The 24,708-nt window shown below is 46.3% G+C and overlaps 2 protein-coding genes across 13 annotated transcripts in view; one reads left to right on the forward strand and one right to left on the reverse strand.

The window, feature by feature from the left end:
- The window catches only part of GLB1L (galactosidase beta 1 like), a 30,888-nt gene extending 29,917 nt beyond the window's left edge, over positions 1–971 (forward strand). For all 8 annotated transcript variants that reach the window (XM_053293643.1, XM_053293558.1, XM_053293437.1 and 5 more), the window contains one exon: positions 410–971. In XM_053293643.1, coding sequence (XP_053149618.1) covers positions 410–628 — 219 coding nt within the window. In that variant the 3' untranslated portion in view covers positions 629–971. The remainder of the gene's footprint in view (positions 1–409) is intronic.
- Positions 965–24,692, reverse strand: ANKZF1 (ankyrin repeat and zinc finger peptidyl tRNA hydrolase 1). Of its 5 annotated transcripts, none has more exons than XM_053293160.1 (16): positions 24,552–24,692; positions 23,388–23,508; positions 11,723–11,820; positions 11,204–11,306; positions 10,472–10,668; positions 9,295–9,410; positions 8,737–8,884; positions 7,969–8,191; positions 7,384–7,482; positions 6,560–6,715; positions 4,669–4,764; positions 4,135–4,384; positions 3,730–3,841; positions 3,113–3,280; positions 1,778–1,848; positions 965–1,691 (listed from the first exon to the last, which is right to left on the reverse strand). In XM_053293160.1, the coding sequence occupies exons 2-16, from the start codon at positions 23,503–23,505 to the stop codon at positions 1,571–1,573; spliced, it is 2,076 nt and encodes a 691-aa protein (XP_053149135.1). In that variant the 5' UTR covers positions 23,506–23,508; positions 24,552–24,692; the 3' UTR covers positions 965–1,570. The 5 variants fall into 5 exon arrangements, with proteins under 5 accessions (XP_053149135.1, XP_053149017.1, XP_053149079.1 ...); XM_053293042.1 differs by having other exon boundaries at positions 4,135–4,387; XM_053293104.1 differs by lacking the exon at positions 24,552–24,692 and adding an exon at positions 24,154–24,238 and having other exon boundaries at positions 4,135–4,387.
- Between the last annotated feature and the right edge of the window lie 16 nt (positions 24,693–24,708).

Raw genomic sequence — 24,708 nt, forward strand, 5'->3', positions numbered from 1 at the left:
TTTTATGTCTAGTTTTGGAAGGGGCTACAGCTGCTACTGCACTTTCAAGCCATGCAGGGCCTGACAATATGTTTGTAATTAAATAGCTCTGCCTTCTCTTCCTCTATCTTAAGCTTATCAGGAGCTTATCATTAAGCTTTAGGGACATGGACTGCAATCCTAAACACGATTACTAGGGAGCAGCTGAAATTACTAGGGAGCAACTGATTACTAACTGAAATCAGTGAGATTAATTTCTGAGAAAGCATGCTTAGGCTTGAACAGGAGTGTTTGTCTTCCCTATCAGACCTTTCTAGGTTTGAATGTAAGCAGCAGAAGTTGAAAATGAATGTTCCCTGGAGAAAGAGGGCTTTGGGGGTATTCTAACTGATAGGAAGTAATCTTAGAATTGTCTTGTCTTTTCAACCAGGGCCAACTCTGGATCAATCATTTTAACCTGGGCCGGTACTGGTCATCTCATGGACCCCAGCAAACTCTCTTTGTCCCTGGTTCGCTACTCAGTGCCTCGGCTCCCAACAATATCACAATTCTGGAACTGCAGGCAGCCCCAGAGATGCCCAGTGTGCTCTTCCTTGACCGGCCCTTTCTCAATGGTACCTCCAGCTCCAGCCATAAAGATATGGAGTGATATGAATTATCAAGTTGACAAGTGGCTCTAATAGAAGTAATGGAAGGTGCTTACCTAAAACCACCACCTTGTCAGAGTGGTACAAGGCTTCAAGTAACTTGAGGGTACTCTAGGACCAAAGTTGTGTACATTTGCCAGATACTCATTTAAAATGGGATAAAGGGAAGTATGTATGAGCCTCTGGAAACTCTGGTTACTGGGAACAGAGCTTGGAATCTCAGCTCCTTCTTTCCCACTCTGCTCGGGGAAAATTCGGGGCCATCTACATGAACTGATATTGGTAGGATCTGCCTACTATATAATGTTTTGGGTACTACTCCCTGAATTAAAAATATAGCCACTTTATGGTGTAGTTTATTTCTCAAAAATGGGATGTGGGTAGTGGTGGTAGAGAGACGTAATAGAATGCAAGCTCTAGTTGGAAGGTAGGTAAATATTCGAGTGAAGACAATGGGGGCTTGGCCTTTTAAATGCAGGATACACCCATACAAAGGCATATGGCAAGACATTATCTGTCCAATACTTATACAGTTTAGAGAACTTTGCTCTGATGCTATTAGAAGAGAACAGTGGTTCTATCCTTAAACCAACCTGCAGATCTTGTGCTATGGAAAGCTTTATACTTGTGTACTAGACCTGGTTGTGGCAAGAAGTGGGCCTCCAGCCACCATTTTGAGCAAAGAACTGCTAGCTTATAAAGTACACTATAGCTCTTGTCTTGTTTCAGGAACATATCTCCTGGATTTGAGTGTACTTTGAGATTCTCAGCCCAGAAGGTACCACTTCCCAGATTAGTTTTCGTTTCTTACAGGGCACATGAAAAAGGCTACTTCTAGCTGTGCTGCCACTTTGCTCAGTCACAGCATCGTAGCCATAGAGCTTCCTCCACTTCCATTCAGATTCCAGAAGCATAGTTCATTGGGGTGCAGGCAAAGGCCCTTGCTAGGATTTGGCAGCCTTCCCTTGGCGATGAGTCTGCAGACAGTTGGTGGAGCAGAAGGAGAAGTCGAGGTAATGGAAAGGAATGCGGCCCAGCAGTGATTCTCCACACAGCCAGCAGCGCCTATAGATATGAAAGAGACAGCCTGAGCATGTAGCCTTGTAGGTGAAGGCCATACCAAAAATGAAGGCACTGTTCTCTCACAATACCTAGTATTGGTCAAAGATGCACTGGTATCTTTTAGTTGGGCAGCAAATCTTCTCTCAGCCATCAGAGCTCGCTGGAAAACACACACACACACAAACTGATCAGTCATCAGGAATGGATGCCAGCCAAGGCCTGAAGAGAACTGGCCTCAAGCTTTATGGGAAAAGGGGACCTCCATCCAATCCTATGCAAAACCAGCCTCCAGAGGTTCAGATGGGAGGCTCTGCTCCATTCTAAAGGATCTCCTAGGGCTGGGTTGAAACTGAAAGCGATTCTACCTAGGTATCACAAACCAAACCATCCAGGGAGCATTAGCTACTTTCCTTTTATTCTAGGGATATGATTTAACTCTTAACTAAAAAATTCGACTAAACAAAGTTCACCAGGCATCCCCTATCTTTGGGACAACTTATTTTTTATGAAATTAGAACAGTGATAGGCCAGCTCCTTCCAGAATAAGAACAGAACACTCATCTTTACAGGAAGAGGATTCTATTATTGACCCAGAAGCAGAAAAGGACATGGTGTAGGCAATCAGGGAAAAGCAAACTTAGAACTAATTTTTAGTCTAGTACTTTCCCTATGATGGGTGTGATTGCTTATATTTAAAGTGTTCATTTTTCTAAAGCAGGAAGAGACTGGCTCAGAGCAGCAGCATCTTCTGAATCCACCCCCCAAGACAGGTCTGGCTGCATGTGCATGCCTCAGGAAGTAGACAAACCAGGTGAATTTCTCCCCAGGGTACAGTGTAACTATCTGAAGCTAGGGCAAGCCTTTTTTTACTTGTAAACGGTGTCTGGGGGTGGGGGGGAGGCAGTTTTGCCTGTTTGGTTGAGGGAACATCTCAGCATGACAAGTAGCTTTAAAAAATACTTTCAGTATCCTCCCCTTCCCCACCATAGAATAGGCCATTAAAAAAAAATCAGAAAGATATGCACAGCAGTAGGCAGCAGTGAAATAAACCATCATTCAAAAATGGATAATCAGTAGCCCTGATTCAAGAATACTAGTTTTAAAAAGTTTCACCAGGCCTATTTAATGGGAGAAACCTGGAGTAGAGAAATCTCCACACTAGAAGAGGTGATAGGCTTAACTGAACTAACATAGCCTTACAGATTAGAGGAAGAACAATGAAATGCTTTTGTACATGAAACCAGATTTTCTCATTGGCTAGAGAAGTCCAAGTCTGCTTTCAGCACAACAGAAAACAATATTATGCCAGCAACTTCCACAAAAGCTTTAGCAGATGTAGGCAGTGGCTAGAGAAGACAGCTTGATGCTACCTGTTGAATCATCCTATCAAGGAAGAAAGTCACACGCAACTGTGAGGCCCTTACCTTCTCACGTTCACTCAGCAGGGCAAAGCGCCTTTTTTCATCCTCTTCTTGCTCCAGCAGTTGGCGTGCCTCTCGCTCCTCTTTCTCACGCTGCTTTCGCTGGGCCTTGTTTACTCGGCGGCGTTCTGCCTGCTTGGCTTCCATTTCAGCTGTTAGGGGTCCAGGCACCTGGGGTTACACTACAGATGTGGACTAAGCAAAACAGGGACAGACACCAGCAGCAACTAGCAAGGCTGAGCTCTTTTCATAGCAGAATGCCTATTGCACTAGAAGTGGGACATCGGAGGTATGTAAATGAGCACATGGCAAGACCAACAGGTTCAAGCACCCCCAAAGGGAAGTTGTGTGCGAAGCAAACAAGGAATCCTGCATTTGCTTCCCACACAACTTCAAATTGCACAACTCAAAAACCATCTAAAGTCAGCAACAAAGAGGACAGGTGCTCAGAAAAATGGGAGGCTTTTATAGGCAGTTGGCCCTGGAGGGTACAACTTGCAGGTGTTCACCGCTCCATTTGTTTAGGAGTGTTGGCTTCGACCTCAGGTACCTCCCATCCAAGATCGGTACCTTACCTTACTGATCAGGTACCTTACATCCAAGACCGTATTTCCACTCACCTGAGCCCGGACATAGTCATATTTCTCAGGCTGTTCACCCATGAATCTACGGAATTCACTACGGGTTTTTCTGTCAGCAGAGACACAGTATGGAGGTTGTTCTTGCCTGTCCCTGCAGTAAGAGAGATAAGAGTGCTGCTTTCTGGCTCCAGATCTATGCCCTTCACTCCTGTAGCATACCTCATGGTTAGGAAATGAGGAAGTGTGTGCCCCCCACCAGCCCTACACCATTTTCCTTGCTTCCAGAACTGGACATGGTAGTAATGGAAGAGGAGCTGCTTGCTGCTCAGATTGTATGCGGTCCATAGTTCTGACATGCAGAGAGCAAGTGGGACTTAAGGTTTGCGGCTTTCAGGGCACTAGAGCAGAAAGCCCCAGGACTTGCCACATCCCTCTAAGCATTACCTGAGGGCAGGGTCAGCACCAGCCTCCAAAAGCAGCCGCACAACTGCACTCCTCCCCGCTGCTGCTGCCACATGCAAAAGGGTCCAGCCACTCTCATCTAGCGGGGCATTGAGTAATTGCTGTGCGGTGTCACCATTGCATTCTTCTATCCCTGCTGTGCCATCAGCCATTCCCAAGAGGTGACGTAGTGCTCTCAAGTCTCCCGTCTTGCAAGTTGTGAACAAGGAATCTTGCAGGGGTGTGTTGGGAACTTCTGGAAGGAAGGAAGGAAGGAAGGAAGGAAGGAAGGAAGGAAGGAAGGAAGGAAGGAAGGAAGGAAGGAAGGAAGGAACCTGCATTAGCCCCTCTTGAACCATGCTACCTGGGAGCGGGAACAGAGCCCCAACTGCCTGTTCCTACACCATACTGGCTGCCACCCTGGAATAAGGCCACTATTGCAAGTCACTGTAGGCTGAGATAACCTGTGGGGCCAGAAGTATAGGCAACAAGCATCTCAGGTGGCAAAAAAGTATCAGCACTTCCACCCCACCTCACCTGGAGTCTCCAGATATTTCCGGGCCTTAGGCAACTCCTCTCTTCTGGATGAGCCCTCCGGCTCATCAATACCTCCTGAAGTCTCCGTGCAAGATGCTATTTCAAAAGGGAAAGAATATACTAGAAATGGTCTCCCTCCTCACTAAGTATCAGAACAACTCCATCCCACCCCAATAAGCATTTTAGCCATCTTAAAAACAAAACTTTAATTGTTTAATTTTTGACTGAGCTGTATTTTTAAGTTTTATTTTTACTGTGTTTTAAGTGGTTGTACACTGCCTGGAGATGCCTGTCAGGCAGTTTATAAATATGATAAAGTAAATAAATACAACCTAGAGATGAGGGAAGACTAATCAGGTGAAGAAATAGACTATGAGGCTATTCACACGCGCAGAGGAAACCAAGCTAAGGGAGCCCAGCCCAGCCCGGTTACCCCCACGTGTGTGAACCGCCGGGAGCTGCATGGCTCCTGGGGGCTATCCCCCGCACCCCCGTTAAATGAGGTTAGTGAAGCAAGCGCTCCACTAACCCCATTTTTCGGAATGTGAGTCGCCACAGCATGGCTCTGTGCCATGATGACTTGCGAAGAGAACTCTCACTGGTGGGCTACAGCAAGTCTCCTGAGGTTGGGGGGCTCCCCAGAATGCCCACACACTCGGCACAGGGCATTCTGGGGCTTCTGGAGGCCAGTTGGCCCCCGATCCCCGCCGCCGCCGTGACAGAGCTGGTAACTGTGTGTGGGCCCGATCTGGCCACCCAGGGAGGGCTGAATGCCCATGTGTGGGGAGAGTGGGTTAAGCCTGCTCTCCCCGCCAAACCCCCATCCAGCTCGTGTGGAGAGCCTCTATAAGTCCAAAATTTCTAAGAGTCTGCCCCTCTCAAAGTGTCACTATCAGCTGAAGGGATGCAGAATGGGAAGGCTCCCTCCCTCAGGTCATGGTATCAACCCAACATCCTGCGAATTGTCAGAAGGCAAAATATTTACAATGGTGACTCTGTGTGTGTGTGTGTGTGTGTGTGTGTGTGTGTGTGTGTGTGTGTGTGTGTGTTGTGTTTTAAAAAAGCAGTTTTCCAGTTGCCACCATTGCATGGTACACTACATATAATTTATTGTAGACAAGGTGGAAGAGGGGGACTGCTATTCTCCTATGCTTGGGCATATTTGCCCTGAAGCTGGCAGGGCACATGGCAATTGCCAATACAACCTCAATGCAACTTTCGACAGTGAGAAGCTTCAGCCTCAAAAGGAGTTCACAGTGACCCAAGAGGTTCAAGAAGTTTCCCGCATCCAATCTCTGCATGAGCATTCAGATCTGCCACTGACTCCAGAGTCTGCAGTGGCTTCTCCTCAGCCCCAAAGGACTATTGGCCCAAGGTAGAAAAGGCATAAGATGATATCTAGTACACCTCTCAGATTCCAGATCATCCTGGCTTTTGTTAAAGTTTCTAGCCCTCTTGGTACCTACTAAAGACTTTGAGACTAGAAGGGAATCGGAGTTTTTAGTAACAAGTATGAAGATTAGTTTGCCATAATGCTTCCCACCTCTGACAACAACTACCTCTCTGACAGGCCATACCCCACAAGTTCCATTTTTTATCATATTTGTACCCATTCTACTATTACTATACTTCACTATTTTTACAGTTAAGACAAGCTGCCTAATAGAAACAGTAGTAATCTTATTAGGCAAGTTGTTTCCTTTTCTGCCAATGCTGAAAGGATCTTCTGGGTAATAAATTATATTTTAAAAATGCTGGCTCTAATGTAAGCAAATTATTCTCAAACTGACCAAGTTCTCCTTTTTTGAGCAGCATAATTTTTTAATCCCAATTTGTTGGCATGCATCTGATATTTGTGTCCAATAATAGATTCATAACCTCAGCCACCTACCTGTGGGTGCTTTTGGTTTCTTCTTTCTCTTTTTGTGCTTCCATTTAGGTGCCACCTCAAACTCACGGAGTTCCAGTGTACTCAGTGTCATCTCCACCAACTCCAGACTTCCTTCTCCCTCTTCTTCCTCCTCATCTGCCAATTGTGCTGGGGAGGCTATAAGCAAGATGGGCATGATTCGGCCTCCCACTCCCACATGAATAAGGAGGAACCATTAATTATTCTGGGGCAGGGGGTAAGAGGGTGGCAGTTCCTCCTAGCAACAACTCCTTCTGGTAGGGCCCAATACTCTCTCTCATATGTAGTGCAGCCACAGCTACATCACAATCTTTCATTGGCAGCTTCCTCCACCCTAGCTTGGACACCTTCTCCAGTGGTTCAAGAGTGGGACAGCATTTAGTTCTGGGAAGTGCCTCCTCTTGACCGACAGGCAGGGTTCTCCAGCAATAATGAACCCAAGGTGAAGGGTTTCTCCTCAGCTCACAGACTGGCCCTGCCAGGCCAGCAGGTGACACTATTTGTGGGGGTCCCAAAGTCTGAAAGAGCAATTCTGAGGAAATGGCCTTTCCTCTCTGGCTCAGATTCTCACACTTGGCTCTTCCCTCTCTCACACATTTTCAGGGACCCTTGGATAAAGCTACCCTACACTTCAGGAAGAACATCCCATGCTTAACTGTGCTCAGCAGCCTACCATGATCTGCCCAACCTAAAGCCTAGGACTCAGATGGAAAGCGTGAAGGCAGCATCTGTATTTCACTAAGCTAGAAGGGCAGGACAGATACATGTGGATTTCTTTAGTGACAGGAAAGCACTCTCCAACTCACTAGTGTCTTGACATTGTGGAGCTACTTCATCCCACTGAGCAACTTTTCTCCAGCTCTTCCGAGGAGAGCCAATCAGCTCCTCCACTGCTGTGTCCTTCCCTGTCAGAGAAGCAGAATGGAAATTTCTTGGTTCCACGCCCAAATTGCAAGCTTCATTTTGGGATTACAAGCAACAACAGCAGTCCCTCCTCTGCTTCCAGCAACATCCTAATTCACAACAGCCAGTCAATTCACAATAGCCAAATATCAATAAAGAGCAGGGAAGTAGCCAAGTTAAATTGGGGTTAGATTTAGGAAAGTTGTACATGATAATTGTACAGGGTACCTGTACTGCATATACTGCACAGGGCAGAAAGGGAAAGAGGGAGAGAAAGAGAATGAGAATATTCCAGAGAAGTTTTAATCCTTTGTTCTCAAGACACAGGTAAAAGAATATGCACTTGACCACCAAAGTAAGCCTCCTTGCCCTCAAACCAATTATGATGGGTAAAGGAACATCCTTGACTACTGGAAGTCAGAAATAACCAGAACTACATGGCTGTGGAAGAGGAGTCCAGCCTACTAATACTAATAAGGTGCACTGACCATACACTTGCAAACTGCTCAGAGCCTGGTGTACCCGCTGCACCTCTCGGAAGGTAGCTCTTCGGGTGCTGAAAGGAATGCCCCGGATACGGGGATCACCTCGCTGAAGAGGGCCATTTCTATTGCTGAAGAAGCGAGACCGGTTGGCGCGAGGGGCACGAAGGAAGATGCACTCTGCTTCTTGCAGGTGTCCTGCCCAGCTGGCCAACAACTCCTGAATATCCTGTAAGGAAGACAAGTACAATGGTACCTCTTGGTGCACAAAGTTACCACCTTGGTATGTGCCAGTGTAGCAGTAGGGCATGACAATGAAAACCGAGTTGTGGTCCAAATACAGTATCTGTAAGTTGGTGGCAACTGGAGGGTAAGCTATTCCAAGAAATCCCTTGTGCTCTGTTCATACACGAATCCCCACTCTCATAGTAAATGAGAGAATGCAAGAACAGTTCCCCTGCTCTGAAAGCACCCTAGAACCAGAGCAGTGCAATCTATAGAGCCAGAAGGCTGCATCGCTGGACTGTAGTAGTCCATCTCCCTCCTTTCCTGTTTCATCCCTCTACCCTGCCACACATGCTTCTGACAAAGACTTAACCAGACCTGCCAAATAAAGTTAACTATACTTCACCTTTGTGGCAGAAATCACAGCCTGGGCAACCTGGCTGCAATGCAAATCAAACACAGCGAAGCTAAAGAGGACCTTTGGAATCACAAACAGCAGAGTCCTTCCCACTTTGTGGGCTACTTGGCTGCTGTAGCACCGACACTCACCTTGAGCAGGGCAGCCTCATTGTAGCGCCGCAGTGAGGCCCCTGCAGATTTTGGCATAGATCCCTGAGCATCCCGTATCCCTTGGGCTGTACCTCGGCGAGCTCGCACTGTATACCGGTGGAAGGTCTTGTGCTCCAGTACATCATTCCTGGGAGGAAAATGAATGGAAGCATGCAGCAGAGGCTGGAGCCAAAGATCATAATCCGAACTGTAGTGTTTCTTCTAGGAATAGCGCATGAATGGAAGATGATCTATTCTGTCTACAACTTTGCAAGGTAAGGGGTTCAGTAGCTTTCAGAGGGTTGAAAGGAGCCCTCCCAATCTATGCAAACACGTACATGATCCAAGTCAGCCATACCCCTCCCCATGTCCCCAGTCCTTTCCCCTTTTGTAAACTGTCACAAAGTATCTTAGGGGAGAAGAGAATCAGTACTGGCCTGGAATCCCAGGTGGGATCCTTACGTCTTCCAGCCTTCTGACAAGTTCATGCTCCAAGGCAGCTTCTGCAGCCCACAGAAGATCTCCTTCATGAAGGAGACCAGTTCCTCCGGTTCTTACCCCTTAAAGACAGCTCCCGCAAAGTGTCCTCCGCCAGACATCAGGATAACCCAGGAGGTCCCTGGGCTCTGCCTCTGAAGCGACGCCACCAGCTCTGCAGTCTCCTCCACACTGCCCTGGAGATATACAAGCCCTCTTATATCAGTGATGAGCCATGGACTAAGGGATTCTTAGCCTGGTCGACATCTGGTTGAGCAATTCAGCATTAACAACATGGTTAGACAGCAGGAATTTAAGCAGCAGGGGAGGGGGGAGGCGACCCAGGGTGGGGGCAGTTACCTAGGCCTGCAGAAGGAGGCCAAAAGCATTACCTGTGACAGAAGCTCAGTTCTTGGATAATTTTGCAGGTCTAAACAGGGACCAGGCAATCAATTTCAAAAGAAAAGCACCCAAAAGGGCTGTTCCCACCCATGCAAAGTTTTGAAAGTAGGGCAAATGCCTGCATCTAACAGAAACTCAGGGTTTCATCTAGTAAAGAGCCAACATAGACAGGGAGGAACCATGCCTAGAAGGCAAGATAGGCTGGAGTAGTGTTGCAGCTGAACAGGCAGCGGGGGAGGTCACAGCCAAGTGACTAGCGCAACTGGGCAGGAACTGAGCGATTATCCTACATGTAAATGAGAACAAGCACATAGCTCAGGAACAGCCCCAAATGACTATGATTAGAACATCAGGCTTGGACTCGGGTTCCCTGGGAGAAGAGTTTGGTGATTAAAGCAGTGTAGCAGGTGGGTGGATTAGACACAGCCAGCTAAGTCATATTTCAGCAGACACTGGAGTAAGGTAAAGTGTGCCGTCAAGTCGATTTCGACTCCTGGCGCCCACAGAGCCCTGTGGTTTTCTTTGGTAGAATACAGGAGGGATTTACCATTGGCTCCCCGCAAGTAGTATGAGATGATGCCTTTCAGCATCTTCCTATATCACTGCTGCCCAATACAGTAGCAGCGGGGATTTGAACCTGCAACCTTCTGCTTGTTAGTCAAGCATTTCCCCACTGCGCCATTTAGTTCCTTTGAAACCCAGCCATAACATCACCCTCTACTAGTTTCACAACAGACAGCTGAAAAGCTGTAATTATTTGGTGCTGGGCAGCTAGTGACTAAAGCAGGAAGAAGTGAAAAGCTAGAAAGATAATGAAGCCCAATGGGCTGCTTGGCTTTGGTACCCCACAACATGCCTTTATAGTGCTCAGCACACAGCGATAGACTGAGAGGAGCTGGCCTTGGGAGTTTCTGAACAGGATCCGTTGAGAGCGTGAACACGGTGAAGAGCTCTGATGATCACTCTCCTTGCCTTCACTGTCCTGGTAAGGTGGCGGGTCAGATTCGCTGTCAGAGTCACTGGAATCTGAACCAGAGATGCTAGAGACATCACCTATGGACCAAAGTAGTGATAGAAAAATTCATAGAGCTAGAGGGTGACACAATCAATAGACACTCAAGAAATCCCTCTTCTGGAACGTTGCTTCCCATCTCCAGCCTACAGGGAAGTCATAGATCCTGCACAACTGAGACAGCCCAGATCAGCAAAACTAGAAAATGTCCTGTGCAAAACTTATCAGGACTACAAGAAGAATAGAAGCATATATCTGGACCCAAAAGACTCTTCTCTGAATATGCAGCTGGCCAACACAGTTTAATCATGGCCATTTAGAGACATGAAAGGGTAGCAGAGTGCAAGCATTGCTATACTAATGCATTTGAAATGAGCCCCATGCATAATGTTAACACAACAATTTTGTATAAAAGGACCCAGCAGAGACTGGATAGTCACCAATCTGTTAAAAAAGGACTCCCAAGTCATGATGCCTGGAATCTTTGTCTGAGCTAGGGAATAGTGGTGATTCACTAGGACTACCAGAAACAGAGTCCCCAAGCAATAGCTAGCCTAACTACACACTTTTCCTCACCTGCTTGAGCATTTGCCTCAAATTCTTCAGCTGTGAGCATCTGGCGGCCCAGCAAACGCTGCTTAATGTTGAAGCGATGCCAATCCAGCCGGTAATGTTCAGTCTGGGCAAGAAAAAAAAAGACAGGATGAGAGCACATGTGGGCAACAGTAGTAACCTAGTCCAGAACAGAACAGGAGTGTGTACTTAGGGCCACTTTGCTTTGAGGCGACAAGGGGCAGTAACAGCCCTTCTCTGCAATGAGTCTGGGATGCCTGGTGCTTATGTTAGGACATCAAAATGCATTCAGGTCAATCTAAGATGGAAATTGCATCCCCCACAGTAACAGACCTCAGCACTCTCCACTTTGAACACAAGAGTCATGATTGCCATCATACGGTGCCCAATCTTTGCAGCAATTCCTGGGACTTGTAGTCCCAATATTTAATTGGAGGGCAGAGACTGCAAGATCTTTCTACACCATCTTATTCCCACAGACAATAATATCCTTTACAGTCAACACCACTCCTTGATGCCTACCTGTTCCTCTCGACTGTCAAAGGCCCTTGAGCAGGCAGAGCAATACATCCGGTCAGACACCTCCAAGACCCCACAAATACGATCCGCTTCCTTAGTAACTTATGAGACAAGATTGAAACAATGGAGACAATTACAGGCATAAGTATAAAGTTGTATGCAGAGGGAATGTAAAACTCACAAAAAGCAAGACATCAGATTCAGAGGAACTCAGGAAATGTAAAAAATTATACATGTATAAAGCAGTATTATGCAAAGTTTAAAAGTGTTATAATGAAACAGTGGAATAGCTTGTGTGCTGTATATCACAATGGACCACAGAAATATTTAAAATGAAACTTGTCATTGGGGGAAATCTTGGTGGAATACACAAATTCTTTTGGTGGATGAAAAAAATCAGATTCTTAAGAGTAGTATTAACAAGCTGACAAAGATATACTGTACTGCTAAAGTATCATTGTGCACAGTGACATCATGAGGTGGTGATGTAACACAGACATTGATAAGATCAGTGCCCTAGAAAACAAGTGTGCTATTAAAAAATAAATCATAAGAAGAATAAACTGAAGCTGAATCCAGATAAGACGGAGGTACTTATTGTGCGGGGTCAGAACTCTAGAGACTATTTTGATCTGCCTGTTCTAGATGGGGTCACATTTCCCCAAAAGGAACAGGTTCGCAATCTGGGAGTACTTCTGGATTTGCACCTCTCCCTGGTTTCTCCGTTTGAGGAGGTGGCCGGGGTGCTTTCTATCAGCTCCGGCTGATATGCCAGCTGCGCCCATTTCTCGAGATCAATGACCTCAAAACAGTGGTACATTTGTTGGTAACCTCCAGACTTGACTTCTGTAATGTGCTCTACGTGAGGCTGCCTTTGTACGTAGTCCAGAAACTTCAGTTGGTTCAGAATGTGGCAGCCAGGTTGGTCTCTGGGGCATCTCGGAGAGACCACATTACTCTGCTGTTGATGGAGCTACACTGGCTGCCAATAGGTTTCCGGGCAAAATACAAAGTGCTAGTTATAACTTACAAAGCCCTAAACGGCTTAGGCTCTGGGTATTTAAGAGAACATCTTCTTCGCTATGTGCCCCACCGTTCATTGAGGTCCTTGAGGAGGTCCGTCTCCTGTTGCCGCCAACTCATTTGGTGGCTACACAGACACGGGCCTTCTTGGCTGCTGCCCCAAGATGTGGAATGCGCTCCCTACTAAGATACAAGCCTCCGCATCTCTGGCAATTTTTAAGAAACTTCTGAAAACACATCTCTTCAACCAAGTTTTCTCAGCTTTTAAAAACTTGTTTTTAAGTTGTTTTTGCTATTTAATTGGTGTTTTTAAAATTTATTTATTTATTTATTTATTAGATTTATATACCGCCCTTCCAAAATGGCTCAGGGTGGTTCACAACATGATAAAAACAATTAAAACAAATTAACAATTAAAATCAAACTATTAAAACACAATAAAACCAATAAAACAGCTAAAAGCCCTGAAAATCAGGGCAACAGTTTAAACAGTTAATCATTTAAAACTCTGGAAGGCCAGGCCAAATAGGTAGGTTTTAAGGGCTCTCTTGAAGGACAGCAATGATCTCAAATCACAAATTTCTGCCGGGAGTGCATTCCATAGCCCAGGAACAACTACAGAGAAGGCCCGTCTCTGCGTCGCCACCAGACGAACCAGTGGCAACTGGAAACAGACCTCCTCAGATGACCTTAACGTGTGGTGGGGATTATGTAGAAGAAGGTGCTCTCTTAGATAACTCAGACCTAAGCTGTTCAGGGCTTTAAAGGTAATAACCAGCACTTTGTATTTTGCCCGGAAACATATTGGCAGCCAGTGTAGCTGTTTCAAAACAGGAATAATATGGTCTCTCTGGGTTGCCCCAGAGACCAATCTGGCTGCCGCATTCTGAACTAACTGAAGTTTCTGGACTACGTACAAAGGCAGCCCCACGTAGAGCGCATTGCAGTAGTCAAGCCGGGAGGTTACCAAATGATGCACCACTGTTTTGAGGTCATCCTCTCTGAGGAATGGACGCAGCTGTCAAATCAGTCAAAGCTGATAGAAAGCACTCCTGGCCATGGCCTCCACCTGAGATACCAGGGTGAGGCCTGGGTCCAGGAGTACTCCCAAGCTGCACACCTGCTCCTTCTGGGGGAGTGTAACCCCATCCAGCACAGGGAGATCTAACTCATCCCTCACATTCTGAGCCCCCACAATGAGCACCTCCGTCTTGCTTGTATTCAACTTCAATTTGTTCTCCCTCATCCAGCCCATTACTGCCTGTAGGCAGGCATTTAGAGAATAAGTGCCATTTCCTGAAGATGAAAAGGAGAATTAGATTTGTGTGTCATCAGCATACTGATAACACCCAGCACCAAATCTCCTGATAACCTCACCCAGCAGTTTCATGTAGATATTAAAAAGCATTGGTGACAGAATGGAGCCCTGGGGGACTCCATATAACAGCTCCCGTTTTGAGGAGCAACTGTCACCAAGCTCCACCATCTGGAATCTACCTGAGAGATAGGAGCGGAACCACTGCAAAGCAGTGCCCCCTATCCCCAACTCCCCCAGGCAATCCAGAAGGATACCATGGTCGATGGTATCAAACGCCGCCGAGAGATCGAGAAGAACCAGCAGAGTCACACTCCCTCTGTCGATTCCCCGGTAAAGGTCATCCATCAGGCCGACCAAGGCTGTCTCAACCCCATAGCCAGCCCTAAAGCCAGTTTGAAATGGATCTAGAATCAGTTTCCTCAAAGACTGCCTGGAGCTGGTCGGCCACCACCCTCTCAATTACCTTGCCCAACCAAGGGAGATTGGAGATTGGCCTGTAACTGTCCATCACTAAGGGATCCAGAGAAGGCTTCTTTAGGAGTGGTCTAATCAATCCCTCCTTCAAACAAGGGGGCACCCTACCCTCCCTCAGTGATGCATTTATGATATTAACTAGGCCATCTCCAACAATCTCCCAGCTAGATAGAAGCAGCCAAGTTGGGCAAGGGTCCAGAGAACAGGTAGTAGGCCTTACCGCCCCAAGCAGCTTGTCCACATCCTCAGGAGTCACAGATTGAAACTGATCCAATCTAATACTGCAAGAGGGATTGCTGGACACCACCTCCATAGACCCTGCAAAAATAGTGGAGTCCAAGTCGGCCCGAATACAGGAGATCTTGTTTGCAAAAAACCCGTTAAAGGCATCACAGCAGAACGGCCCCAGGGACTGATTTGAAGTAGAAGGAGCAGAAATCAAACTCCTTACAACCCGGGATAGCTCCACTGAGCGTGAACCTGCAGCCGCAATGCGTGCAGACCAGAATCTCCTTTTTGTCGCACGCACCGCAACCGCATAACTCTTCAAATGGGTGACATGCTGTATCCTGTCAGATTCAAACCGAGTTCTCCTCCACTTGCGCTCTAGTCGCCTACCCAACCGCTTCAGCCCCCGCAACTCCTCAGTATAAAAAGGGGCCATTTTTGCAGCAGGTCAGAAGGGACGCTTAGGAGCAATCATGTCTACTGCCCTGATGAGTTCCCTGTTCCAGGTTTCCACTAGGGCATCGACAGAATCACCAGCTGCACCAACGTCAAAATCCTCCAAGGCCTTTTGAAATCCCACTGTGTCCAGCAGCCTTTTCGGACAGACCATCCTAATAGGTCCACCACCCCTGCAGGGGTGGATTACGGCAGTGAGAACAACCTTAACCAGGTAGTGGTCCGTCCATGACAATGGGGAAACCACTGGATCCCCCACCCACGGAACACCCCCCTGATCTGAACAAAAGACCAAATCGAGTGTGGGGCCAACAACGTGAGTTGGTTCAGAAACCAATTGGGATAGGCCCATAGTTGTCATGGCCGCTATGAGCTCCTGAGCCGCACCAGATAAGCCAGTCCCAAAGTGGATATTGAAGTCCTCCAGCACTAAAAGTCTAGGAGACTCCAACACCAACTCCGCGACAAGCTCAGTCAGCTCAGTTAGGGAGTCAGTTGGGCAGCGGGGTGGACAGTACACCAACAGAATCCCCAATCTATCCCTAGTTCCCAGCCGCAAAAATATGCATTTGATATAAGTCAGCTGTCTCACAGGGGCCCTGGTAAGGGAAATGGTATTCTTATGGACCACAGCCACTCCACTCCCCCGACCACTTCCCCTGGCCTGCTCCACGACAGAATAACCTGGTGGGAGAAGCTGAGCCCACACAGGACCACTCACCTCCCCCAACCAGATCTCAGTTATACATGCCAGGTCAGCTCCCTCATCCATGATCAAATCGTGGCCAATTTCGGTCTTATTCTGAACTGACCTGGCATTATAGAGGAGCAAGGCCAGACTCTGTGGGTCGTTGGGGCTGCTCCCTGAGGCCTGAGAGTTGACAGAACAGTTGGAAGTGGAAACAGTCACTAAGTTACTAATTTCCCTTCCCCTGTAACGGCCAGCTGCTCTGCCTGCGCCAATTCTTCTATTCCCCACCACAACAGTAATAGCTGCCCCAGAAATGCTGGGCACACTCCTAGCACCATCCCCCTCAAGAGAGCCCAAACACATATCTGCAAAAGGCCTGGCCCAACCCAAACCCCCAGCCCTCAGTCCCACCCTCGAAGGCCCAACCCCATTTGGCGGCTGGCTTCAGCGGCCGCCTACAGGTGGCCCAATGGCTACGCCTCTGGCGAGCCTCCCTGCTTTTAAGTCAACAAGCCCTGAGAGCCACACCTCTCACGTGTAGCTCCCAGAACAGGCTCCAGGTGGATCTCCTCAACAGTCTGGGGGCTGGCAACCAGCCAGCTAGAACTTGGCAGCAGACAAGCAGGCTGCTGCCCGTCTGGGCTGGAAGCTCCACAGGAGGCAGAGGGACCAGCTGGTAAGTCCCTGCAGGCAGATGGAATGGCCTTGCAGCTCCTTGTCACCTCCCCTTTTATGAGGTTTTAATTGTTTATTATTTTATGCAGTTTTATAATTTCTGTTTTAATTGTTAATTGATTTTAATGGTGTTTTAATGTAAACCCTGAGCCTTTTGGAAGGGCAGTATAAAATTTTTAACAAACAAATAAATAAAAAATAGAAGCAATAAGTTGAAATGCCATCTCATACAAGTGCGAGGATTAGACATGCCAGATCTCTCCAAGGCAAGAGCAAGATTACTTAAGAAATCACTGGTGTGTTTTACTTTCTGTTCTAGAATAGTAAGCCATTCTTCATTGCACTAGAAAGTGTAGAATTGAGAGTTTTAAAACCACATGCACTTATATTTCCAGGGGAGCCAATATTCCCAGGCTACCTGCATAAGAAAGCCCTGATTCCAGCACTACAATAAGTGAAGAGACCTGGGGTACAGGGCATTTGCAGAGGCAAAGCAGAGTAGCTAGTGATACTATGGAGAATGCCTAGGGTTGCCATATTCTGTTCTGGCTCTCCAAATCTGGGTGCCGAATTTGCAAATTATGTAAATTGGCTTGCAAATAATTTGCATATGCAGTTTAGCAGCTGCACTTTCCAGTTGACTTATATTTGCTCTGGATATCTACCAACAATAGCTGGGAAAGATATCTTTGCCTGACCATTTCCCTTGACATATTAAGAGCAGCAACAGAACAAAAAAAAGAAAAAAAAAGCAGTTTTTAAATTAAAGATGCAATTCTGTACACACTTATTTGAGAGAAGATCTCATTGAAACCAATGGTGCAACCATAAGTTGGCATGCACAGAAAGTAAGGCCAAGGAAGTCCTTAAACATTACAATACACAGGCTGGTAGGCAGATAGTGATTCACACCAAAAGCTGCCCCATAGAGATCCCCTGCAGGGGCGTAGCTAGGGGAGAGGGGGCCCATGTTCAGCCATCTCTCTGGCGGTGCCCCAGAGTGAGGGAGATAAGAGCCAGCATGGTGTAGTGGTTAGAGTGCTGGACTAGGATCAGGGAGACCTGAATTCAAATCCCCATTCACCCATGATGCTAGCTGGGTGACTCCGGGCCAGTCACTTCTCTCTCAGCCTAGCCTACTTCACAGGGTTGTTGTGAGGAGAAACTCAAGTATGTAGTACACTGCTCTGGGCTCATTGGAGGAAGAGCAGGATATAAATGTAAAAAATAATAAAATAAAAAATAATAATAATGAAGAAAACAGGGAGATGGAAAGCCCTCAGGAGCTGGGAGCCCTGTTCTTTGAACCCTTTCGCTCAATTATAGCTACGCCCCTGATCCCCTGCTGATAAAGACAACATTCCTCAGGGGATTACTGTACTTGTGAAAGTGAAACCTCCTATGCTAAGCTCTACCTCTTTTAATCCAAGTCTAGTGACTGAACAGAATAGTGACTGCATGTTTTGCTTCTTAACTCTGCTTCTACAAGGGCTAGAGTGCTTATCTTTTAAAAAAAATGAAAGCTGAAATCCAGGGCATAGGAACATAGGAAGCTGCCATATACTGAGTCAGACCATTGGTCTATCTAGCTCAATATTGTCTTCACAGACTGGCAGCGGCTTCTCCAAGGTTGCAGGTGGGAATCTCTCTCAGCCCTATCTTGGAGAAGCCAGGGAGGGAACTTGAAACCTTCTGCTCTTCCCAGAGCGGCTTCATCCCCTGAGGGGAATATCTTACAGTGCTCACACATCAAGTCTCCCATTCATATGCAACCAGGGTGGACCCTGCTTAGCTATGGGGACAAGTCATGCTTGCTACCACAAGACCAGCTCTCATCTCCTCAAAAAATCTTGTCCTATCTTGGAGAAGCCAGGGAGGGAACTTGAAACCTTCTGCTCTTCCCAGAGCGGCTTCATCCCCTGAGGGGAAGATTTTGCAGTGCTCACACATCAAGTCTCCCATGAGCTAAGGAATCCAGGTGAGATGCTTAAAATCCTGCTGATACCCGGAATCCGAGGGGCATGGCAACCCTAAGAAAGCCCCAAGTTGGTCAAACGGAACCAATCTTTTTCTTGTGCTAGGCTCCAAGTTATAAAACCAGACAGAAAGGGTAAAACAAAACAAGAACTTTTGCTGTTTATGACACAATTCCACACCTGGCCTGTCTGCCTGGAGAATTAACTGTTGTCAGGGAGACATCCTGGAGAACCATCCAATTTTAACTGATACAAATAAAGTTAACTCTGCTCTTGCATTTGTTCCCCTCCTACAGTAATGACTGGTAATGGAAGAAACCATCCCCCTGGCTCAGGGCACTTCACACCTACATAGGAACTCACAGAATCCTGTTAGCTAGATAGATTATCCTTATCTTCCTGTGCCTTTGAAATGCTAAACAGGGGGATAAACCAGATTTCCTAATTAAAAGTTCTCTATACAAATGGGGAAAAGACAGATAACCAAGTTAGTTCTCTTCTTAGAGGAAGGATTCAGGGGGCTTGTGGCCTTGCTTTGTCTATGCCATGTTACTTTGTTCCCAGCTTGGACAAAGGACTACAGCCATGCTTTGTAGAGTTTAGAAACTGAACCATCTGTTTTGCAACTTTAAGGTAACTGCCTTGCATCATCTCACAACACTCCCAGAGAATACTCCAGAGATATACTTTGCTTTGCTTTCCCCCTGCTACCTGGGCAAAGAGGCATCTTTTTAATGTGGTGATTCTCTTTATTGAGCAGGGGGAGAGTAACTGGCCCTATCCAACCCTAGCACAGTAGCTCCAGTGACTGTTGCTGGTGTCTATCTTATGTTTCTTTCTAGATTGTGAGCCCTTTGGGGACAGGGAGCCATCTTATTCATTCATTCATTCTCTCTGTAAAACCACTTTGGAAACCTTTGTTGAAAAGCTGTATATAAATATTTTGTTTTTGTTGTTTGTACACCATTATATATTTTGCACACAATGACATCAAAGAGGTATTCAATTACTGTGAAGGATTGCTGTATTTCTCTTGTACAGTTTCTTTTTACATGCATACTAGCATCAGTATACTATGCATCAGTATACTCAGGGGTGTAGCAAGGTTGGAGTGGGCCCAGAGACAAGATTTTAAAATGCCCCCCATCCCTCACTGAAGCTCAGCTCATGAAGTAAAGAAATCTTAAATAAGGCTGAATAGTAGTAACAAAAAGTGTGTATGTATACACACACACACACACACACACACACACACACACCCCTCTATGTGCCACAATAGATCATCATCCTAAATTATTTTTAAAAGGTTTTGTAAATTGTGGACGATGCAAGTCATTTAATGGTACTAGAGAAAGACATGCTGTTCTGGTAGCTCCAAGTCTTAACACTCACATCAGTTTTGGAGATTGAATACAACTGAAGGAAGCCCAGGCGGGTGCGTGGCTGGGGGAGTCAGTCATGTGACTTGCCTCTGGGGGGGCCCTTCAAGGCAGTGGGCCCCCAGACTGTCTCCCCTTGCCCTATTATAGTTATGCCCAAGTATACTAGCATCATACTAGCATCTGCGCCCCTAGTTCTCCCTTCCGACCTGCCAGCCGCCACCAGCCAGCCTGCCACGACCTTGTCCCTCCTCAGGCCGGTGTGGCTTTGCCGGCCAAACCACCCCCTTTGTGCTGCCAGCCGCCCCCAACTGCCAAACTCCTTGCCACTTCCTGAAGTGGCCAAACTCCTCTCCGCCTGTTGTTTGCCGGCCAGCCACCTCCTGTCTCGCAAAGCCTAGAACTCTCACAAGTGTTCTGCCACATACCCCTATGCATCCAGGATGGCACATCTTGGAGAATTAATTATATAGATAGATGAGTATATGTAACTTGTGTTTTAATTCTAATGGCCTTTGACTCTAAACAATAGACTGCCACTCTACTCTGCTTTGCAGATGCTATTTTTCATATTCCTATCCTAACCTTTTATTGGCCGTCAACTTTGATCCTTTTTTGAAATAAACTAGACTTTAACCTATCAGACTGTGCTAATGTTGATACTTGAGATTTATGATTCATGTTATCCCCACTCATGCCTGCTCGGTTTCTTCTTGTTCCACCAAGGCTTCTTGTTTTGAGGATCTTACTTAAGGCTTCAGGAACTTGAGTAGCTCAATGCCCCACACCTATTTTGGGATTCAGGTGTTAAAAAGGTGTCCAGACCTACGTTAAAGAGCTAGTGGTGGTAGCAAAATAACTCGAGGGGAGCTATGAGAGGCCACAAACAATTTAATAAGTAGGGTTTTGCATCCCGGTCCCCCCAGTTACTACTCCAGAATCACTCAGGTGTAGTTTGCAAGCCAGAATATGTAGCTATGACAGAAAATTGACCATATGGCATTAAAAATTCTGTTTGCAGAGACTGATGCAAGAACAGACTCATCCAAGCAGCAAGCCACTGGGAAGGTATACATAAGTCTCTGGCTCTATTTTTTTTTTTCAGAACTATGAACAGACACATGGTTATAGCTTCGTCCTCCTAGACAAAATTCCCACCCCACACCAGGTTTTTCCAGGGTTAGCTAAACACAGTAGAGAGGAATGTAGTATTCTTAAGAGCAGACACAATGATTCCTCACCTGTCATGTGAACCCAGTTTCAGAACTTGCCTTAGAAAAATACATAGTATTATTATTATTTTTACATTTATATCCCGCTCTTCCTCAAAGAAGCCCAGAGCGGTGTACTACATACTTGAGTTTCTCTTTCACAACAACCCTGTGAAGTAGGTTAGGCTGAGAGAGGAGTGACTGGCCCAGAGTCACCCAGCTAGTTTCATGGCTGAATGGGGATTTGAACTCGGGTCTCCCCGGTTCTAGTCCAGCACTCTAACCACTACACCACGCTGGCACATATGTGCAAGTCAAAGGCTGCACTGGCATTTAGTCTTGCTGTTCCTGTCATACTTAGAGCAGACTGTTCACATTTTATATGCATATATATTCTTCATATCCACCCATCCACCCAAATTCAAACACATCTGAACACAGCTGCAAAATTCCTGTGGTAGACTGACTGCTGTGCGGCATTACAAGTACTAGCCAATAGCATCCACCACAGCCAGCTTCTTTCCTGGCATACTGAAAACTTAATGTACTTTTTCCCCCCACTGAACCCCAAGAGCTTGCCCCAGGACACAAAAATATACATGTAATTTCAGGACAGAGAAGCAGCTTTCAAACCACCTGTGTCTCTATGCTTATGCTTCATCCTTCTTCATCCACAGTCAGCTCCCAGTGTCTAGCCCGATGGAGCAGAACATTCCAACAAAAACCAGAAGTCAGGTTTAACAGTTTGGGTGACAACATTCACACAGGATGCTTGGAATGACTGTGCTCAACTAAGTGATTCTTGTGTTATCATTGTATGATTCCATAAACACAGAAAATCCACAAACTACAGTAGTGAACACAGAATCCAGATTCCTGAGAATGTCAACTCTTAAAGCCTCCCCCAAAGAGCCTTACAGCTGTGAAGATATGTTTATGTGAAGATAAAGCTGTGAAGATATGTGTTGGCAAAATTGCAGAAAGTGTCAAATGAGTGAGCATTAGCGCTCTTGCCATCCCATGACTAGCAGTCTGAGTAAGTTATGCAGAAGCAGCAAGACTAAATAATATAAGAAAAAAGGTGCATCAATATCCTAAATTTGCATAATTTATACAGGTTGCAGTTTTATGTTTAGGCCTCGGATTTGGATTACTCGAGTGCAAAATGAGAAGTTCAATTTGCTGTGAGCTTCCCTTCTGTTCAACAGGCAGAAGGGCAGACAAAGGAGTTAACTCATCCTCAGGCAGGACTAGCAAACTCATGTAGCGAGAAGAATCTTCCTGCTTTAAGCAGGTGGTTCCAGCAGAGCACACAAGAAATCTAGATCACAGGACAGTACCCCCAAAAGAGAGGCCAAACATAAGCAAAGAAGCAACCATCTCACAAGAAAACTTCAGCACACAGGACAAGAGAGGGATTCCTAAGGTGTCCTCATGATCTGCAACTAGCAAGGAGGTTCACATAAATGCTCTTACTACCCAGCCCCCAACAAAAGCAGATCCTATATACAGACACAAGACAGATCTGCCTGTTGTCTCTCTGTCTGCTAAAAAAAGAGGAATATCATAGTAAGTTACATATCACATTCTCATTGACAACACTTTGCAACTAATCGGACAAGGCTTGATTTAGTGACCTTGCCCTTTCCCCTGCCCCCAGAATCTGTGACTTTTAAAACACATATCCTTGGGACTCCTGGCAAGGTTTGGGGCAAAAATAGGGTGGGGGGGGGATAAGCCAATCTCTTGGCTGCAGTCAAGCTTACCTATGGAATGAATAGTTTATCAATGCTTAATCTCAGGACAATTTAAGGGCTGTATCAATCAATGCATATCTAAGCCTAGATTACTGAGAACAAGCAACTATATGCAGAGATAGGATTCAATGGCAGTTTAATAGCACAAAATAGCATAAATCAACATTTGAAAGAAAGATGCATGTATCCCAATGCTTCAGAGTTCAGTAACAAGGGGAATTTTTCATTGAGACAAACTGCCCATGAAAAGGGTAGACAGTTGTTCATTTGCAGCACTGAAAACTAAACTAGATGGTTCGATTAATAGTAACTTATGTAACTCCAGTATATTCTTGGAAAACGCTTTCTAGTCTAGACAAGTGAACCTACTTGAAAACTTGAGTCATTAACTTGAAAACTCAAGTCATGTCCTGAAACCTGATGAACAGTAACCTTTGACCAGAACCATTTTCCAGCTATGAATCTCTTTAAAAAGAGCACCTGGAACTGATGCAGCAGAGGAGACATCCCTTGATGATTCAGTGTCAAGACAAAGTCCTTCCATCAAAGCTGCATTCTGAGCAGCCTCAAACAGAGACCAGGTCTCAGCAGGCTGCATGATCTGAGGATACAGAAAGAGAAAAGGCATCAGCAAGTCTTGAGGGAGATAAATCCCTTATGGGTGATGACACATCTAGCTAGATTCAATAGGCCGTTCCAGAGCTACACTAATAACCACATTCACTCCACCAAGGAACAGTGAGAAACATAATGAAGAGGAGTGCCTGGATCGGCACAATTTTTTTTTCTTAGCAGAGCTTCCATGCATTCACCTAGAGATAGGCACACTTTTAATTAAGGAGAGACAGCAACGGAAAAGCTTCATTTGCTGGGGGACCACTTTGAGATGAAAGTGAGGAAAGGAGAGTCAGGAAACCATAAGCTGCCATTCCTAAGTAAGGAGATCCCCTAAGTGCAAGCAAATCCCATTGACACCGCAGCTTTCCCATTCCCTCTTATAGGAACATAGGAAGCTGCCATATACTGAGTCAGACCATTGGTCTATCTAGCTCAGTATTGTCTTCACAGACTGGCAGCAGCTTCTCCAAGGTTGCAGGAAGGAATCTCTCTCAGCCCTATCTTGGAGAAGCCAGGAAGGGAACCTGGAACCTTCTGCTCTTCCCAGAGCGGCTTCATCCCCTGAGGTGAATATCTTACAGTGCTCAAACATCAAGTCTCCCATTCATATGCAACTCCCTTTTCTTACGTTAGAAACTGGAAGGCTGGACAATATTCCTCAGACATGAACCAGGGACTGTAGGTTGCTATTCCTCATGAAAAAGACAGCAGCCCTATCAAGAAAAGGCAGTGGAACTAGTTGCGGCTAGAGACTCGCTCTCACTGACCCACTGGTCCTCAACTAGCATGGACCTGAAACGGCGGCAGCAGAGGCACCACCACCACTTTTCTTAGCGCCCACCCACCCCGGCATGATAAAGGCACGACTACTCCATTCACTTGTCAGGGAGCTGGAGTCCCTGTGCAGTTGCAGTACTTGGTAGAGGAAATATCGGGCCCCCATGTTCAGGAGTCAGGGGTGGAGAAAGAGGAGAAACCTAAGTCCCCACCGCCCAAGCGTTTCGGGAGACCTCGGGACACACTTACCCCTCCCAAGGCTAGAAAGCAGCAGACGGCACAGACAACTCACGAGGAAGCTGTAAAAGTGAGCGCCCGCCTTTCTCGTGTACGTCACTTCCGTCCGTGACGAATTCTCCACAGGAGACTGTTCTTTTCGCTCCGCCTCCTCACCCCCGCCTTTTCC

Source organism: Hemicordylus capensis, chromosome 1 (assembly GCF_027244095.1).
Source record: "Hemicordylus capensis ecotype Gifberg chromosome 1, rHemCap1.1.pri, whole genome shotgun sequence".
NCBI lineage: Eukaryota > Metazoa > Chordata > Lepidosauria > Squamata > Cordylidae > Hemicordylus > Hemicordylus capensis.

Excerpts from the sequence above, each read along its gene's own strand:
- ANKZF1 (XM_053293042.1), bottom strand. The coding sequence starts at position 23,505 with ATGCAGCCTGCTGAGACCTGGTCTCTGTTTGAGGCTGCTCAGAATGCA. Across the intron at positions 10,669-11,203 it reads TGAGGCAAATGCTCAAGCAG|GTGATGTCTCTAGCATCTCT; the intron begins GTGAGGAAAAGT and ends TTTGGTCCATAG. Across the intron at positions 4,388-4,668 it reads GAAATATCTGGAGACTCCAG|AAGTTCCCAACACACCCCTG; the intron begins GTGAGGTGGGGT and ends CCTTCCTTCCAG.